The sequence below is a fragment of the Maylandia zebra genome, linkage group LG9, assembly GCF_041146795.1.
Source record: "Maylandia zebra isolate NMK-2024a linkage group LG9, Mzebra_GT3a, whole genome shotgun sequence".
In the NCBI taxonomy this organism is placed as follows: Eukaryota; Metazoa; Chordata; class Actinopteri; order Cichliformes; family Cichlidae; genus Maylandia; species Maylandia zebra.
In genome coordinates, this window is record NC_135175.1 from 28,018,478 (window position 1) to 28,038,382 (window position 19,905).

Here is a 19,905-nt window from a genome sequence, read left to right on the forward strand (position 1 = left end):
TCACCTCTTGGTTTTCAGGTATTTGTCCGAGGAAGAAATGAGTCCGGTCATTTTCCGTGTTTCCGCCAAATCATTAATGTTCGAATTTTCTGGCTGTTTCATTTTAAATGTTTTAAAACAGTGTTTAGGCCCATCAAGGAAAACTACACCACTATGCAGGCAGTTTACATAAGACTCTTTAGCAGTGTGCATGGTTCTGCTGATTCTGCATGTCTGTCGTCTATTCACCTGCCTGAAACCGGTTTACCAGCCCACAGATGACCTTTTACCTACTTTGTAGGTACTTGTTTGAAACTATTTTTTTGGGATTGTGTCACCTTACTCGCTGCACACTGTAAACCTATCTTTTAATGTACATTCTCTAAGTAAATTGTGATCTGTTTAGTTAAATATAAACCAAGAGTTGCCTGTTATCTATAAGAGTTACCTTCCAGATAGCACGTTATTGTATTTTGATGAATAGATCTGAAGAATTATATTGTACTGACAGGTATGATTTATTTTTTAGGGCAAAAACCCCATAATAGTGAGAAGAAAGAGAAGAGCGCAAAGGAAGGAAGAATGGAGAGAGAGAGAGAGTTAAATGATTATTAATGATTAAATGCAGTAAAATCACACGGGAAGCGAAAAAGGCTGAGAAAAGAAATGCTCAGTGCATTATGAGATCTTTAAGATATAATGGGGCCTGATTATTTGAGACCCTTTACATGAGGGGAATGATTTTCAATTTTATATTTAACAGTCAGCCAATTAAGAGCTAATATAGGAGCTTCTTCTTCATCCTAACATAAAGAAATAACCAGAAGTATTCCAAATGTAGCAAAAACAATGGTCAGTGCAATAGTTGTCTACAAATCCCAAGTACAGTGCTCAGCATAAATGAGTACACCCCACTACATTTGTCAGAAAACCTTTAGTTTCCTTTGAGAGTCAACATTTTCCACGAGATACTATACTACAAAATACTCTCACAAATGCGGGGCATTGATTGCAAACAAGATTTGTGAATGAATTAGATTTTTCTAACAAATTCATTCACGCCCATGTCGCAAAAATGAGTACACCCCAATTATAGTCTATAGAGAAAAGCCACAGTTTAAGACTACAAAATTCAAATTAAAAGGAATTCAACCACAGGGGGTCTAATGATTCATTTAAGAGGTGTCCAGCAGACAGGTGGCTTAACAAAGAAAAGCTCTTCCCATTTCATGCTGTCAGCAATGGCTCCACATAGAAGAGAAATGTCACAAAATCCAAGAAAGGAAATCATTTCTTTACACAAAAAAGGTGAGGACTACAAGAAGACCGGCAAAGGTTTACATATCAGCCAAAATACTGTAGCAAAAGTGATCCAGAAATTTAAGAAAGATGGAAGTGCAACCATCTTACAGAGACGTCCAGGCCGTCCACGGATGTTAACCTCTCGACAGGAGTGTCTCCTGATGAGAAGGGTTGAAGAAAATCACCATGGAAGTTCACTGCAGTTAGCTAAAGCGGTAGAAAGCCAAACTGGAGTGACCGTTTCCTGTGACACCATACAGCGCACACTGCAGAGGAATGGCATGCATGGGTAATGTCCACGAAGGAAGCCTCTCCTAAAGCCCATGCACAAAAAATCATGGCTAGAATTTGCTAGGGCCCATGCTGAAAAAGATGAAGTCTACAGGGACTATATACTCTGGAGTGATGAGACAAAGATCACTGTTTTTGGAACTAATGGTTTCAAAACTGTATGGCGTCGTAAAGGTGAGGATTTCAAAGAGAAATGCATGGTGCCTACAGTGAAACATGGTGGTGGCAGTCCTTATGTGGGGCTAAGTGAGTAAGATAAGATAAGATAAGATAAGATAACCTTTATTAGTCCCACACGTGGGAAATTTGTTTTGTCACAGCAGGAAGTGGACAGTGCAAAAGTTATGAGGCAAAAATTAGAATACAATAAGAATAAATACAGTACACAACTGTACAGAATAGAATAAAATAAAATACTATATACAGTAGAATAAAATAAAAATAAATATACAATAAGATAAAAATAGAATACAAATACAAATACTATATACAACTGAGTAAAAATACAAGTACTGCTGGTACTGGGGAGCTGCATTTCATTGATGGTATCATGAGCTCAACAATGTTCTGCTCTATTCTGAAGAAGAAGATGCTGCCATCACTCCGTGCACTTGGTCGTTGTGCACTTTTCCAAAAAAAGGCAATGATCCAAAACACACATCTAAAACTACTGTTGCATTTCTGAAGAAGAACAGGGTGGAGGTGAATGAACAGCCAAGTATGTTTTCTGATCTGAACCCAATCGAACACCTGTGGGGAATTCTGAAGCGACAAGTTGAGCATCACTCTCCATCTAGCATCCAGGCTCTAAAAGAGGTTATTCTGGAAGAATTGAGAAAGATAGATGTTGCAATGTGTCGCCAGCTTCTTCATCCCATGCCTAGAAGACTTGGTGCTGTCCTTGAAAATCACAGTGGTCATACAAAATAGTAGATGTAGCAGTTTTTGTTGCGGGGTGTATTCATTTTTGTGTCAACCAATTTGGTTAAAACTGAAGATTTTGTGATCTAAGTTATAATATTAACCTTAATTTCATGTTATGGAGTTAAACAAATGTTCAATAAAACTCAGCCTTGTGAAAAGTTTGGAAATTGTTCTTTTGTTCATTGAGCAGCTCATTAAATTTGTACTTTTTAAAGCGGGTGTACTCATTTATGCTGAGCACTGTATATATTATATAAAGAAGGATGTGCAAGTTCTCACCATGTGTGAGCTATGCCATGCTATGTCAGGGCTAGCTTAGCTTAATAAAACACCAAAATGTAAGATCTTAATGCGCTGTATCATTAACAAGTTATAAAAATGGGTCAATTGAAGTCAAAAGCCATCAATTTGACCATCAAATATTCGAGTTCAGCCTCTTAGTCATGTTCTGTGACAGGATGCAGTTAGCTAATGATGAGTATTTCCTTGAAACCTTACTCTTTCTATCACTATTCTGGCATTGATTGGTTTGTGCAACCTAAATATGCCAGTATAGAGTCTTAGTGCAATGTCCCAAGATGTATGAAGGAGAACATTTTACAGAAGCCGTCTAGACTGTAATACTGCTGCTGCTGTGTTAGTACATTAAAGGTGTTTTTAAAACCCATTAATACAAGGCTAGCCTCGCGTTGACTTTGTCTACAAACATTAAAAGCCAACTAGAAGGCTAACATCAGGGAAGTCCCAGCCAACTGTTAAGGCACTAGTTTTTAAACAGGGAATGCCCATATTCAAATCAGGCAATGTTTTTTTTTCTTTCATCAACCCACTCCTGGAACTTTTTGCTCAAATATAGTGCAACGGCAAAACTAACATGCAAACAAAGCAATCTATGTTCACCACCTTTAGCTTTACTGTTGTTGTTTTTTTTTTTTAGCTTGATAGATTATAAAAAAATTCAATCATTTCCAGTAAACACCAAATTATATTGGCTTACAGATCTAGTATTCATGAAGTGAACCTTTGTTGAACATCATGACATCGTCCTTTATGCATTTATACAGAAAAAAACATGCTGCAAGCGGCACTACATGAGAGACATCTCCATTAGGAGGCAAGATAAAGATCACTATTTTACATGTTTATAGTGAAATAAATGTATATTAAAAAATACTTGTATGTGCATGAATATGTTAAGAAGCATATTTGATTGTTTGTTCCACTTTTTAAAATTTATTTATACAGTAAAACTGTTAATTTTCATTTGTTGCCTCAAGGCAACACTGCGCAGTTAGCCCAGTTTTTCTTCAGGCAATATAATGCATTTGAATATGTTTGTAGAGATGTGTTTGTGTGCATTTATATGATCATAGTCAATGTTTTTACTTTACAATCTACTCATAATTACAGGACATAGATGTAAATACCTTTTATGGAAGGAAACCAAGGGAATGTGCACTCTCTGTCCTCAGAAAGTGAGGACAGTGAGCTTTCAGGGAGTGACAGTGAAATAGAGGAGTGGATCCCTGAATGAGGTTTGAGGGACACTGAGGAGCTCAGGGGTCAGGGGTCAGTTGGTAAAGTAACTGTGTCTCTGTGTGAGTTAGTGCCCACATAGCAAGCAGGTCTGGCCAGGATCTGGTATCAAGTCGGCACTGTTGGCTGACTTCTGACATGATAAGACGTATGCCATCCAGATATGGGCCAGGCCTGGCATAGATGGCACTGTCTATGTGATGGCATGCCACATCTGGCTTGATTGTGGCTTGGCTTATGTGGCCCAGGCCTACAGAAAACAGGTCTGGCCCAGATCTGGCATCAAGCTGGCACTTCTGACTGACTGGTGTTTTGGCAGAGTGTATGTCAACCAGATGTGTGCCAGGTCTGGCAATGAGGCCACCGTTTAGTCAAATTTTATGATTGATATATTATTAGGGACCCTAAAGCTCCCCCAAAATAGGGAGAAATATTTTTTTCCCCAAAAATCAAAAAGTCATGCAGTAGAGAGATAAGATTCATTTTCTGGAGACTCAAGATTTACTAGAAATGAATCTTGATCCATTTAATTGTCACTGAAATATTTCCAAAGTGGTGGACCAACCAGCCAAATGACCAGCATTCATATCCAATCCCCTCTGCTTTGTTTTCCATTAGCCTGTCCTACAGAGTGCATGATTTCTTTGTCAATGACTATTAATTATGCACTGCTACAAATCATTTTGCCAACTAATAAAACAGTGTGGTTTTGAAATTCAGACAAACCGACCCTCACATGTGTATGGGCTCATAACATTGTCTTGCCAGTTAAAGAGGTCATATTTAAATAACTGAATTGACATTAAAACAGTCATAAAGGTGGTATAGGAAATAATCTCTTTACACTAGCTAAGCTTTTTGTCCATTACCTTAAAGCTGCAATTAAAATATGTATCATTATTTCTAGTAGGCACTGGAAAATAGATCAGTCTTGTTAGTTATTTGGAGCAAAGCACAACATGCTCATATTTACCAACCCAACAGGTTTCTCATACCAAATACATTCCACACGTACACGGAAAAAGTAGATTTGTTTTGGCACTTGCTTTCAAAACAGAACAACTGACAGGTATTTTATTCAAGGAAGCTGAATGAATGGATCAGTATTTGTTCTTGTTTTCTAACTATTTGGGGTCTCCAAAAAGATCCTGCTTCAAATACCGTATGTACCAAGTCTAAACATATAGCTCCATCAGCTGTGGTTACCCCTTGAGAAATTTGACACTTACACATAAATCTAATAACCAAATTTGAATTTTAGCAGCTTGGAAAGAACCAGGAAACACTGGATTTGTTTTTATTTTCACTGTGGTTAACTATCAGAGGTGTTTTTTTCCATATTGATGCATGGTCTTGGTGCCAACAGGGTGCATGTGACTTAATCATGCACCAACATCTTATTGAGAGGTAAATGTTAGTGCATAAATGTTAATGACAGGATGTTGGCATGTTTATCACTGAGTCCCTTTGACCATTAGTATCTTGAGTGCTTGTTTCTGGAATTCTAGGAATCTGTTTTTGCTCTTGAGCTGTTAAAGTTCACATGACTTTTCACACCAAATCCTCAACTTGTGCTGTCTGAGCTACTTACCTTTGTCTGTCCCTTTTCTTCTTCCACACTTTGCCTTGGGGACCTAAATTTTCATGCTATCTGAAGGAAACTGTTTCCAGGGCCTACTCCGTGGATCGGCTTCCTCCGAGGCGTGGACGTCTATCAGCAGAGAATGTACCTTCACCTATCAGCAGAGAATGTCCCTTAGTCTGTAACACAGTCAAATATATTCTCAAGTAATATTCAAGCATGCCATTCAGCGTGTTAGTACGAGCTCGGGAGCAGCTTGGGAGAACAAGAAAACAGAGACTGCTTTAGATTGTCTTCCCAAAGTGACTCAACTTTATTCACAAGTACAACAGTTTATATAGAGGGTAAAATTCATGAGACAGCAGATTTATCAGTTTAAACCAGTACAGACCAAGATAAGGCAGCGTCTTCCTGCCCTTGGGTGAAGAAGCATCCTTTGTGTAGTTTATTAGTTCAGCTACAATTGTGATTATCTCAGCGACATATTTTCAAGGCACAAAACGAAGAGTTCTTACATTAGTGAAATCTGAAACAAACCATTTGGCCTTCAACAGGCGTCTAAAAGATTAAGAAACTAATGTAGCTGAGGGAGTGATCTCTGTGGTATTTCAACCTTGTACCAGCCTGTGATTCTCACACATCAATTCTTGGGTCAAAGAGAAAAACACTGAAACAAAGGGGCCTTATTGAATGACAGAGTTTTCCTGCATAATGTCACTATAAAACAATATCCAGTAAATGCTACCATGGTACTAAAATACCTAACACTATCCCTATCACAATTGCCCCTTTGCTGCAGAATTATTCCCACTGCTAGGCTACTTCAACATCACTAAGCATGCTAAAAACATGAAAAAGATGGAGCAGCATGGCAGTGCAGCGTGTGTGCAGTCGTGTATGAGCACACAGTGTGAGCACTCAGGTCATATCTGATATCGGACCGTATAGTGTGAGAACATGCATCGTGACCTATGAACTTCTAACCCCTGCAATTCAGTCGTACAGTTTGAGCAGGAGCTGAAAAATTGCACAGTGTATGCCCAGCTTAAATCTGAAACACTAGTTTCTCTGAAATCTACAATCTAGGGTCAAACCAGATTCATACTGTAGCTCACTACAGTCTCGGAGTTAACATACAGATTTTCAGTTTGAGATACTGTCCATTATTTTGTGATTTCTGCAGTTTTAAAAATATAAACATCAAATAAGAGGTTAATCCACTCAGTCAGCAACAGGAAAATAATTTAATAAACATACAAACAATGCTTTTTAATGCAGTCTGCCTCAAAAACAGAAATAGTAACATAAATCCACATGCTTGAGTATATGCAGCAAGTAACTGATATGCTTATGTAAACATTACAGACTTCAGTGAAAATAAAATACACACATTTTCATACCTTCCAAAACAAAAAGATTATTGCAGTCTCTTGCTCAGAAGCAGGAACTACTCTTTTTCTGCTTAGGCTTGTGTACTCCTTTCAAAGCTTTATTTATAAATAATTAATGAACTGGTGGATGTTGGTAATTTTTAACAAAATATCTGTTAATCCAATTTTCAGTCTTTTTTGGTGGAATGGACTTCTCATTAATGCCAATCACATTGAATCTGCATTGCTTTTTGCAACTTTTTGCTCTTTTGGTAATTCATTTGCATTAACCTTAACATTAACTTTGTGTTTTCTGCAGCTAAAATGAATACTGTGTCATAATACTCTGGTCCTATGTGTGTGATAAGATCAGCTCACTGAAATCTTACCTTACATTTCTCTTGGCTATTGAGATGGCAGAGATATCCCTCTGTCTTCTCTTTGCCAATAACTCTCTCAGTTTCCACAATATGAAGCCATAAAATGCCTGAAGACATGTAGTTATTGAGTAAGAAATAGTTTTGTGAAGGCTTATCCTTTTTCTGTTGATGTGTGTATCACAGTCCTCTTTGTTCTCACATCTGTATGTCAAAAGTGAAATATGAAGTCAAAGCAATTGCAGTTGGAGATTAAAGTTGGAGATTATGACAACACGACTTGGACACTGGAGCCAGTTCTAAGAATGACATTGTAACACTACCATTGCTGTTGTTCATGTCTGAAAGGCAAATAAGATATATGGTATAAAATTACTCTCTTTGCTTATCGTTTTTGTGATCTTTTGAGTCTCTGAAGGTTAATAGTTTATAAATGACTGAGTATAACAGGAATGAGAGAAAGGGGTGTCACAATGTCATGCTAGCATAACATATTTGTGGACATTTTTTCCCAGTTTTTAGCTATGCAGTTTGTTTGAAACCATCAAAATAACATCACTTCAACACTTCACTTCATCATTTACATGTACAAAGCACCAAACAAAGAGCAACTAATCATCTTGATCTGGCCTCAGCCCTCAGATATTGTTATTATAATATAAATAAAACTTTGTTTAGTTTGTTTAGCTAAAACATGTACAAAACACATTTTGAGAATAAGTGCTATATAGGCATGCTAATTGTAGCAAGGATATATTAATTAATATTTGTGCAGATATTCAGATACTGTTCTTCTTCCTGGGAAGTTAGCCATTCTTTCTCCTGTTGCTGCATAGATAGAAAACAATCACAATTAAATTTTTATCTTTAGGTCCTTGTTCAGCATACAATGTTCTTGTTCAAGAAGCAATTAAAATGTGTTTTGTTTTTGTAGACTTGTGATATTACAATGATCTGTATTTCTGAAAAGCTATATTTTCAGTGACTGTGAATACATTTGAATGAAAAGTCCCAATACAAAGAAAAATCTCCTCCTTTTGGTTTCTTATTATTATATCTTATATCAGTTGCACGGAAGTAGCTGTAAGTAATTTGGACGCTACAGCTTTAAGCAGCTGGGTGCTCCCGCGGACGGTAATCACGATCACTGTCTAGCACAACACCTGGAGCTAAGGGGGCAAAACAATCGCATGAGTGCTGCTGTTTGACTGAGGAAGATTAAAGTAGTCGTGGTAAGCCAGTCACACGACCACTTAAAGACAAAGCAACAAGGTGAAATATACCAGTTTTTAAATTGGTATATATCACCTCTCTGCTTTTTTTTTTGGTCATAAGCAGAGAGTGCTTGCTAGCGCTGTCCTTAGACAGTATACGCAGCATTTTTTCTTCAATAGTTTCATCACGTTTACTGTCTAAGGACAGCACTATCAAGAGAGAGAGAGAGAGCAGAAAAAGAGAGAGAGAGCGAATTTTGAGATGTGAGAGATTTGTGATGTTTAGCGTGTTTGGAGTGTGTAGTTAATGTGTTGTCTTGTGTAGTTAGTGTGTAGTGTTGTGGATAGTTTTGTGTTGTGTGTCAGAACAATGAGGCGACTGCTGTCTCCAGGTAGAAACAGGAGTGATACCTGCTGTCAGGCCTGCAGGTATCAGGCTGTGATGTTCTCCTTCATAGTGGACAGAAATTTTTTTTTTGGAGTGGCACAAATAATTTGTGTGGCATCTTATTGAATGCAGAACAGCTGATTGTTCTGTAAATAGTTTGAAATGGTTATTTAAAAAATCAAGGTAAAAGGTAAATGGATGAAAATAACTTTGTTTTCAAAACTTGTGCATAGGATTTTAAAATTGACAATTTATATTTGCATTTAAAGTTATGAAATATGATTCATTAAAGATATTTGTGGTTGTTACAGTAAAAAATATAACTTTTTCTACTCTGATTTTATGTTTTTTGTCTGATTTTAGATCAATTGTGTTAATACAGTATGTCAAAATGAAAACATAACTGTAAATTCAGACACGTGAGGTTGTGTTGAAAAGAATGATACCAAACAAGGCAAAGTAAATAGTTTTTAAAGGTGAAATGTGGAGGGAAAATCAAAAGTAGTTAAAAATGGCCAATTATACCCTGGACCCCAGAGGGTTAAACATTTTTTTCAAAGTAACACAATAGTTACTTTTCAAGTAATTAATTACTTTTAGAATATTGTAACTCAGTTACTAACTCAGTTAGTTTGAAGAAGTAACTAGTAACTATAATTAATTACTTTTTCAAAGTAACTTGCCCAACACTGGTTACAGGCCACTCAAGAGGTTTGTGCATCTTGTGTGTGTGTGTGTGTGTGTGTGTGTGTGTGTGTGTGTGTGTGTGTGTGTGTGTCCACATTACCACAAGCGTTCAACGAGTTTGTGCATCTTGCGAGGTTTAGGATCCACACATATGTACCGGTGTCTCCACTTAAGCACACTTGAGGAAAAACGGACAGAACATAAAATTGTTAACATTACAACTTCAGTTGTAAGGCTGAAGGATTGGAAATTTGAAACACTTGGGAATAAGGTCATCTTGAAAGAAAACCAAGGGCATGGAGGGGAAATGATATAAGGAACTCTAGTTCAGCATCACAGCCAGAAAAGCACAAAAGAGTTTTATCTTACACGGCTTCAATGTTACACCATTCGGTAATACCCTGCTTCCAGCAAAGCTCCACCTTTTGTCTATGTCTCAGAATAATGTTCACAGCACGGGGTTTGGTGTATGATGTACAGCAGCCCTGTTGCCCTGTACAAACATAAACATGCACACATGGGTTAAAAGGTCAGCTTATATTTGAATCAACATGTGTTGTCACACGTGCTCTGTTTGGACAAAATAGTAGTCTAGGAGGTTCTTTATGACCTTTGCAATCAGCATTAGACTAGCAAAGATAAGAAACAAAATAATTCTGCAATCAGAAAGTCCAAACTGGGTGATAATAAAATACAAATGAAGCATTTTTTTTAGAGTCAAAATTGCACAAAAATTGCTTTTGTCAGTAAATGTCTAACTTTAAGATAACATCCATAAAGACTTTGTTATGGACATCTGTGATACTGAATGAACTCAGTGGAGTATTTTGTCTGGTGTTCTGGCAACTGTGAGTATATTTAAATGGTAAATGGCCTGCATTTGTATAGCGCTTTACTTAGTCCCGAAGGACCCCAAAGCACTTTACACTACATTCAGCCATTCAGCCATTCACACACACATTCACACACTGGTGATGGCAAGCTCTTCTTTTAGCTCTGTTTGACTCTCATCAGATAGTAGCTGACAATGTCGGTCTGCTCTTTTTTGTTTGGCATTTTTTGTGCTTGTTTGCACCAAATCTGGTGAATTGCATTCATTTTTTGAGTAATAGTGCAAATTCATGTGCTCCAAATCAATTTCTGACCCTACATCTGATTTGTCATATGTATGTGTCTCTGTATGCTTTTACTAACTTGTGTGTAACACCAACCTGCCAGAGGGTCTGCAGATGGAAATTAGCCCAAGGCTATAATCTGGCATATTTACATTTGTTAACATGTTCATTAATATGTATTGCCCCTCTTTCTAAATAAAATAAATAAATAAATAATAAATAATTATCATGTGATGACCATGGTGATATGTTATTTATGAGCAGTAACCCTGATAACAACAAAGGTACAGTAATTATATACTCCAAACGTGCAACAAGCATTAACAACACATAATAAATATCACATCATATTAAAAGCAACCTAAAGGCATAAGAAACCAAGCAAAAACTACTGCACAATTTTAGCAGTCTGACCAACCAAAGAGGATATGAGCCAAAGGTCTGTGGCGCTGTCACCACAAGCAGCTTTTCTCATTATATATGCTTCTATTGCATCCATATTTTAATTTAGATTTAAACAAATAGTTTCTCAAGGCATTCTGCTGAGTTAAATCAGGATAATAGAATTTGCATAACTCACTAAGCTGGGAAAAAAAACATTAGTCTTATCATTATAATCTAAGAATGTTTCAAAAAAAGCTTACCTGCACCTTGACATATATGTTTTCTTGTCATGATGATGGCAAGGGAACAAAATCCCAGCATAAGATTACAAAGTAACGTCATTTTTTAACTGAACGCAGGAAGTTGTGGGTCTTGTTGAAGTCCGGGAACATGTGTGAAGCTGCCACAAGTATTATTTAGGATACTCAGGGGATTTAGAGGGAGGGCTTAGAATCACCTTTTTGTGTGTTATTCAGTGACATTATTACACAAGGACAATATTTAACACGGTATAAATGCGGAACACACTTTTTTTTTCTGTAAACTCAGTAGGTTAAGTTTCCCTGAAACGTCCCCCAAAGAAGTTTAATCGTGATGCATATACAATTACAGTCATTTGCATTTGCTTTAGAAAAGAACTCTTGGCTTTTGTTAAAGTCCAGGAATAGGTGTGAAGATTGAGCTTTAGTAAGTATTGTTTAGGTAAGAAAACTTTGGGAGATTTGGAGGGAGGACTTAGAATGAGCTTTTTTCTGTGTTATTCAGTAACTTATTACTTAAGGGCAATATTTAACTGTGCATAAATGTTGATCATTCTGTTTTGGGTCAACTTCCTCTTAAAATTTTAATTTCCCTTAATATTCTCCTTGGTGCATGTACAAGTATATTTGCTTCCTTCACACAGACTGACGCAACCTTTGTTCTTTGTCGACTCAGCAAATAATTTAAGATTAAGATCAAAGTGTATTTTCCTAACCTTGGCACCTAATGTAATCTCCAAACCCCTGAAACCTTTGAGGTCTAGATTAGAGCTCTAGAGTAGAAATTCTACCATGAAAAACTCTTCGCCCCTTTTCTGATGTGTTATTTTTGTACATATTTCGCACATTTACATGTTTTACAGTGGGGTCCATAAATATTTGGACATAGGCAACTTTTTCCAGTTTTGGTTCTGGACATAACCACAATTAATTTTAAATGAAACAACTCAGATGCAGTCAAGGCACACATTTTTAGTTTTAATTCAGCAGACTGAACAAAAAGGAGAGGAACTAAAACATTTTTAACACAATCCCTGTATTTCGAGGGCACAACAGTAATTGGATAAATTAATTAACTGAAATTAAAGGTTCTTTTCTAATACTTGGTTTAAAACCCTTTGATGGCAATAACAGCCTGAAGTCTTGAATTCATGGTGATCACCATATGCTGGTTTTCCTCCTTTTTAATGCTCTGCCAGGCCTTTACTGCAGCTTATGAGTAGCATGCACCTTACAGTGAACCCTCTGTATTTACTTTCACAAAATCTTCTCTTTGTGGTTGACTTGGATATCAATATGCCTACCTCCTGAAGAGTGTTGTTCACTTGGTTGGCTGTTGTGAAGGGATTTCTCTTCACCATGGAAATGATTTTGCGATCATCCACCACTGATGTCTTCCATGGATGTCCAGGTCTTTTTCCATTGCTGAGTTCACCATTGCTTTCTTTCTTACTCAAGATGTACCAACCTGTAGATTTCGCCACGCCTACTATTATAGTAATTTCTCTGATGTTTTTTTTTCTTCCTGTTTTCGCAACTTAAGGATGGCTTGTTTTACCTACATGTAGACCGCACGTTGTCTGTTCACAGCAAAATCTTCCACATGCAAGCACTACACCTCAAATCCGCTCCAGGCCTTTTACCTTCCTAATTTATAATTTACAAATTTTTATAATTTATAATAATAATAATAATAATAAAGTTTATTCATAAAGCATACTAAAAAAACCAAGGCTATACCAAGGTGCTTGACAAAATATGATAGGATAAGGGAGATGGGAGAGGGAAAAGAGAAAGGACCCAGCACGTATTAAATATAAAACCATGACAATCATAATACATAAAAGTAATTAACAAAGCATAATAGATAAAAATGTGTCAACACACACAAAATATTAGCTAGATGGAAAAGCAAGATTAAATAAAGTCTTTAACTGTGATTTAAACAATGGCATAGAGTCAGACAAATAAGAAGGAATTACTCACCTCTTCCCAGGAAATAGCCTGTGAGTCAATTTTCAAATTACTTTCGGTCCCTTTGAAAAGAGGGTGGCCCATGTTAAGGAGCAGAAACTCCTAAACTCTTCATCCAATTTGAATCCGGATACCCTCAAATGAAAGCCGGGAGTCTACACATTATGTTCATGTCTATTATATAACAATAACTGGAACATTTTGGAACACTTTCAGTATACGGATAAAAAGACAAAACTTTTTCAGTGTGCAAATATGTAAGGACCTAACTGTGTATCATCAGACAGAATTTCCATGTCAGTCTTGGACAGATTGAACAGGTATACCAGAGAGAAAGAAGCCAGGAGAATAAACCAGAATTCCTCCACTAAACTAAAGGTGTACTAAAGGTGTACTCTCAGTGGCAGTTGAGGAATATGAGAACAGCTGGAGATAGCAATAATGGAAGAACAGAAAGATGCAACTCATAACAACAATGCTCGATGGCTGGTAGAGCTAAGAGTAGACCAAAGCAACCTCCCCGAACAGGATCCAGTAACCATCACAGATGAAGATATCCAAGACAGAGTCTCAAGCACGAAGAGCAGGACAGCACCAAGCCTTGATATGATTCATGCCTACTGGTTAAAAAAGATAACTCCACTCCATGAGCATCTGGCACCACAAATGAACCAGCAGCTAATGGATGAGATACACCTGGAATGGCTAACTGAAGGCTGGGTAGTCCTCATCCCCAAGGAGACTGTAAGACCAGACTGACCAACCTGTGCCCCGCCTGGATTGATTACAATAAAACCTATTACTCAATGCCTCTCACATGAATCGTGGAATGCCTAGAACTGTACAAGATCAACAGGATCATAAGAGCATTCATCAGGAATTTAATGGGGATGTGGCAACAACACTAGAGCCCAACTTCAAACCAACAGCACAGGATTTACCAAGGAGATGCTGTATCCCCACTGCTTTTCTGCATGTGCCTGAATCCCCTCAGCCAGATCATTATCAAGACTGGCTAAGGATACCCGCTAGGGAATGCTACAATCATTAGCCACCTCCTCTATGTGGATGACATTAAGGTGTATGTCATGAGTGAATAAGACATTGATTCACTGAACCATACCACTAAGATCTACAGCAATGCCACTCAGACTGAAGAAATGCAGTTGGATGGTAACCAGCACACTAAAACTGTATTTTAAGGAGAAAGAGGGAAGTCGAAGACTAGTGAATGTCAGAACCCACTTTTCATGATAAAACAACAAAGATCCATGAGTATCTTGGCTTAGTACCTCGGGAAAACGGCCACAACGTCATGTTGTCCAATACAACAAAACAACCAATACAACCAATACAACCAGAACTAGACAATTGACTGTTGACAGCTGAAAATTAGTCAGTACAATAACTTGGAAACACAACAAGAAATTGTGAGTCTCCTTCCTAAAAAGACCTCAGTGTTCTCAGTCAGTGTTGATTTTACTCTCTGGGATCCCCCCTCATTACATCCTTTTCTTTGGAAAGGATCCTCCTCCTAGTCATTGTTTTCCCTGACATGGACTTTTTGTGTGAAATTGTAAAATGAGAAGCGTTTATCCCATTTCCTTCAACCTTGGACATGTCGTGTGTTCATATATGTAATATATATTCATTAGCTGTAATAGTTATTTGAGTTACTGTTTTCTTTCTATCAGCTTGAAGAAGAATGACCATGGTTGATTTCTCTTTCAGACTATTCTCTGCAATGGTTGTGGTAAAAATGATAAAGTGTGGGAAATGTGCCAAAGTCATTTAAATTTTCTTTGTTGTCAATTCTGATGCTTAGTTTCAAACTTCAGCACGTAATCTTGACCATGTCTACACGACTAAATTCACAGAGTTACTGCCATGTGATCAGCTGAGTAGATATTAGGATTAACAAGCTTAAGTTTTGAACAAGTGTTTCTAAGTATCACACAGCCTGCTGTCATGCCAACCTGCACCATTAATGGCTTAGTTGACACTTTTCAGCAAAACCAAGTTACAAATCTTATTTGAAGTATGTAATTTAAATTATTGACTGCATTAACCATTTCCATTTGTTTAAAGAGAAAATTAACATGCAATCTGCCCACCATATTAACATATTAACAATAAAACAGTTAATGTAGAAGACATGTACAGTACAAAGACATGTTCAGTCTGAACAATCAATTAACCTTTTGGTTTCTGATATATGTTCAGATTTATGGGTGCTGTAGCTGTCTAAGTGTAACATACAAAAATAAAAGAACTCAACATTTCTCTTATTAATACAAGACAAAACAATATGGCACATACACTCTTTGCTGTATTGTTAATTTAAATACTGTACCTTTTATGAGTTCTTTTTTAAATGTTACCATGAATTGCATATTTTTATGTGTGTGTCGGATCAACAGAAGCCGCCTGTCATATTTACGTGTGCAAAATTATTGCCTGAAAACATTTTTCCAAGGGGCAATATACAACGTCAAAAGATTAGATTGCAACCACTGTTGAATGAATACTTTCACTTAGCTAAGTGTGATCTTTCTAGGAAATTTAAAAATGTATTTTTTTAAAGGGCACCTTTTGAATTTGTCAACACATAAAAACATGTTTAAACTTCCAAATGACCTCAAAGTACATGCAAACTTTGACAGGATTGTTTTCACCTGCACTTTAATCTCTGTTATGTTTTTCCCCGTGTAGTTGCATCACCAACAAGGAAATAGTAGACTGGCATATTGTTGCATGTGATCAAAATATACTGTCTTCAGCAGTTGCTATTTTTAGCTCCTCCAGGCTGTGCTACAAATAGAACATACATTTTATTTAGGAATAGTTGAACTGTCGGTCACAGTGTTCTCTGGATTCCATGAGATCTAATGGAAAGTATTTAAACTATTTCCATCCATCCATCCATCCATCTTCATCCGCTTTATCCAAGGCCGGGTCGCGGGGGCAGCAGCCTAAGCAAAGAGGCCCAGACCTCCCTCTATAGACTATAACTATAACTATTTACTTATTGTTATTTTCTGAACAAATGAGGCCCAAACCCTGGAATGACTAGCATTTAAGATTAAGATTTGATGTCTGACATAAGGTCTTTGATTAACATGAGTTTCAGACATTTTTACATTTTGCTCTACACATGTTAAGAAGTTGTAAAGACTGATTTGTAAATAAGAGGGGAGGACAGATGAAGGAACATTAGTTACTCAGGAAGTGCGGGGGCTTAGGAAGGAGGATGTGAGGGCAGCTATGAAAAGGGTGAAGACGCAAAAGCGTCTCTTCCTGTTAACATATCTGTGGCTTGAGGCCAGCAGATGTTTGGATCAGACTTTTTAACACATGAGAGAATGCCTGAGGAATGAAGAAGAAGGGCACTGTTACTATTACTGTTCAAGAAAAGGTGTGATTTTAAGAGCTTTCGTAAGTACGTAGGGTTAAAGGAGATGAGTCGTACCATGAAGCTATGGGAAAAAGTTACTGAAACTAGGTTAAGAAGAGAGGTGATGATCAGTGAACAGCAGTATAGCGTCATACTGAGAAAGATCTTTACATATGTGGTGCTTGCTTTGAGTTCATCATAATGTACAGAGAAGGTCAAAAGAAGTTTCACTGTGTCTTTTCTGGTTGTAGAGAAAACAAAGACCTCAGCCAGTCGCAGCAGATGGCTGCCCTCCCTGAACCTGGTTCTGCCAGAGATTTCTTCCCGTTAAAAGGGAGTTTTTCCTTCCCACTGTCACTGTCACTGGGAGTGTTTGCTCATAGGCGCTCACCTGATTTTTGCGGTCTTCTCTATATAACTGTAAGATCTTTACCTTACAATATAAATCACCTATAGGTGACTGTTGTTGTGACATTGCACATTATGAATAAAATTGAATTGAATTTATTTGAATTTGATATGGGTGCCAAGAGAGGAACTATGGTACTGCATGGGGAAATCAGGAACAGGGAGGGTGGTGCAGGACATGTATGAGGATAGTCAGAAAGTGGTGCAGCAGCAGTGACAGTTGGGTTTAGGGTGGGCTAGACTACATCAGGTATTGGCTTTGGGCACCTTCTTGTTTGCAGTGGAAATGCACAGGTTAACAGTACAAGCAGGCATCTCAAGGGACTATGATGTTTGCAGACAATATTGCACTGTAGTGAGGGTAGGGTGAAGGTGGAAGAGAGCTTGAAGAGGTGGAGGTATGCACTGAAGAGAAGAGGAATGAAAGTAAATCCAAGCATGCGTGTAAATGACAACACAGGCGTAACAGGAAAATGTAGAAGATGGTACAAGACCTACACTGCCATATCCAGTTTGAAGATAGCGGTGCAGAAAAAAAAAAGAAACCTGGAGGTGGTAGAGTTGAAGACATTAAGATTTTGACTGGGAGCGACCAAAACTAGTAAGTTTAGAAATGATCAGATTAGAGGGACAGCTCAGTTTGAGTGAGACATGCACAGAGGAGGAATAGTGGACATATTGGACAAAGGATGTTCAGCATGGGGCTGCCAGGCAAATGAAAAAGAGGTAGACTACAGAAGAAAATTGATGGATGCAATGTAGAATGAGATGAAGAGGGTTGCTGTGACAGAATAGGGGTGTTACGGTTAGGAATACCTGAGCCAAGAAGATGTAAATTTTGACATGTGCATGAAAATGTGTCACAGAGGTGTCGCTGCACATCAGCCTTCTAATGACTCATAAAAGGAAATGCAACCAGCCAGTGTAACAAACAAAAAAAGACTTTCTCAAGGAAGAAATTATAAAATGTATTTCATAAGGCTATCACAGTCCTCGGGTTATCTAATACATTCTTTTGAAGATATTAAGTCCAAAGTCAAACCAGTTTAACGTCAAAACTTTGCTTTGCCTGTCATTGCTCACTGACTTTAAATATATTATCTCCCACTGCTGGAAATGCAACTTCCGCATGCATGACCTTTGTCAAAGTAACATAACTGTATGCCATTTAAAAGTCTGTTGTGGAGTTGCATCACCGAGTGCTGTAACACTAGCAGTTCAAAATGTCATACCTTTTTGGTATGGCATATAAAACAAAATAGTCAGTGAAAGGGTTTGTATTTGCTTGTTTTTTGTCATCAAGCTGAGTGCCAAAAGCAGTTTAAAGTTACTTAAACTACAAAGAGAAAGTTGTTACAGTTTACTCAAAGGCTTCATAGCCCATAACATCAGCTCACAGTTTGCCTGAATTCATGATTTGTATGCTAAGTATGTTAAATTTGTTTCTGTTACTTTTTAAGCTTGACTATTATGTTTGCTATTGTAGCCGAAAACCTAACATTTGGGGACATATTTATTTATGGTCAATGCATTCAAAGAACTTTTATGATGTTAAAAAGCTACTGTCACCGTCAATTTTGACACTGAAAAGCAAGGAAACAGGTATTTTGCTACTGGCTAATTGTACATATTTTTAGTTTACCTTTCACAGTGCACAATTTTGGGACATGAGTATTTAAGAGAACAAGATCTACCACTGTTTGCAGCCTGCAATTTACTGCCCATTTCCCTGAAATTTAAGAAGAAAAAAAAGGATGCTTGATGTGTTATTGATAGTCTTCACTTTACATATATACAGGACAAAAATAACTGTTTATTGATGATGTGACACAGGACAGAAGCAGCTGAATGAATTCTGAGGTGTTTAGTGTCTGCTCCAATCCAGCTAAATGCAGTCAAATTGATTGGGCGGCATTTCATAATACAGATGGACAAGGACCCAAAACACACAGCCAAAGCAACCTAGGAGTTTATTAAATCAAAGAAGTGGAATATTCTTGAATGGTTAAGTCAGTCATCTGATCTTACCCCATTGAATATACATTCCACCTGTTGAAGACGAAACCTCCGACAGAAACGCCCCCAAACAACAAACAGCAAGTGAAAGCTGCTGCAGGTTGGTACATCTTGAGAAATAAAGAAAGCACGGAAGACAACAGTGGATGATCGCAGAATCATTTCCATGGTGAAGAGAAACCCCTTCACATCAGCAAACCAAGTGAACAACACTCTTCAGGAGGTAGGCATATTGATATCCAAGTTAACCATAAGGTGCATGTCACTCAGCATGAAGTTCAAGACTTCAGACTGTCATCGCAAAGCAAAGGGTTTTTAACCAAGTATTAGAAATGAACATTTTCTTTTCAGTTATTTAATTCGTCCAATTACTTTTGAGCCTCTGATGCTTTAGTTCCTCACATTTTTAGGTATTTTTTTGTTCAACCCACTGAATTAAAGCTAGGTCATTTACTCACAGTTTACCCATTCGGTGTGGTGAAGTACGGGACTTTTTGCAAAAGAGTAACTGTTTAACATTCTAATCTCTGATAAGACAACAAAATCTAAAATAGGTGCCAGTAAGATAAGCTTCCTTGAGCTGAACTATTTCTTCTAGGGACTTTTCAAATATGCTGTGTAAGAAACATGGTGAAGTTGAGCCATGTTGGGGATTTTGACTTTCCTATCCTCTGGTTATTTTGTTACACTTGTACAAGGTAGAT

General features: G+C 37.5%; 1 protein-coding gene across 1 annotated transcript; it reads right to left on the reverse strand.

Moving 5' to 3' along the window:
* Window positions 1-6,873: 6,873 nt before the first annotated feature.
* LOC143420522 (uncharacterized) lies at window positions 6,874-11,539 on the reverse strand. Its single transcript, XM_076888703.1, has 4 exons — window positions 11,410-11,539; window positions 10,020-10,143; window positions 9,751-9,828; window positions 6,874-8,189 (listed from the first exon to the last, which is right to left on the reverse strand). Exons 1-4 carry the CDS (start codon window positions 11,489-11,491, stop codon window positions 8,168-8,170), a joined length of 306 nt encoding a protein of 101 aa, XP_076744818.1. The 5' UTR covers window positions 11,492-11,539; the 3' UTR covers window positions 6,874-8,167.
* Between the last annotated feature and the right edge of the window lie 8,366 nt (window positions 11,540-19,905).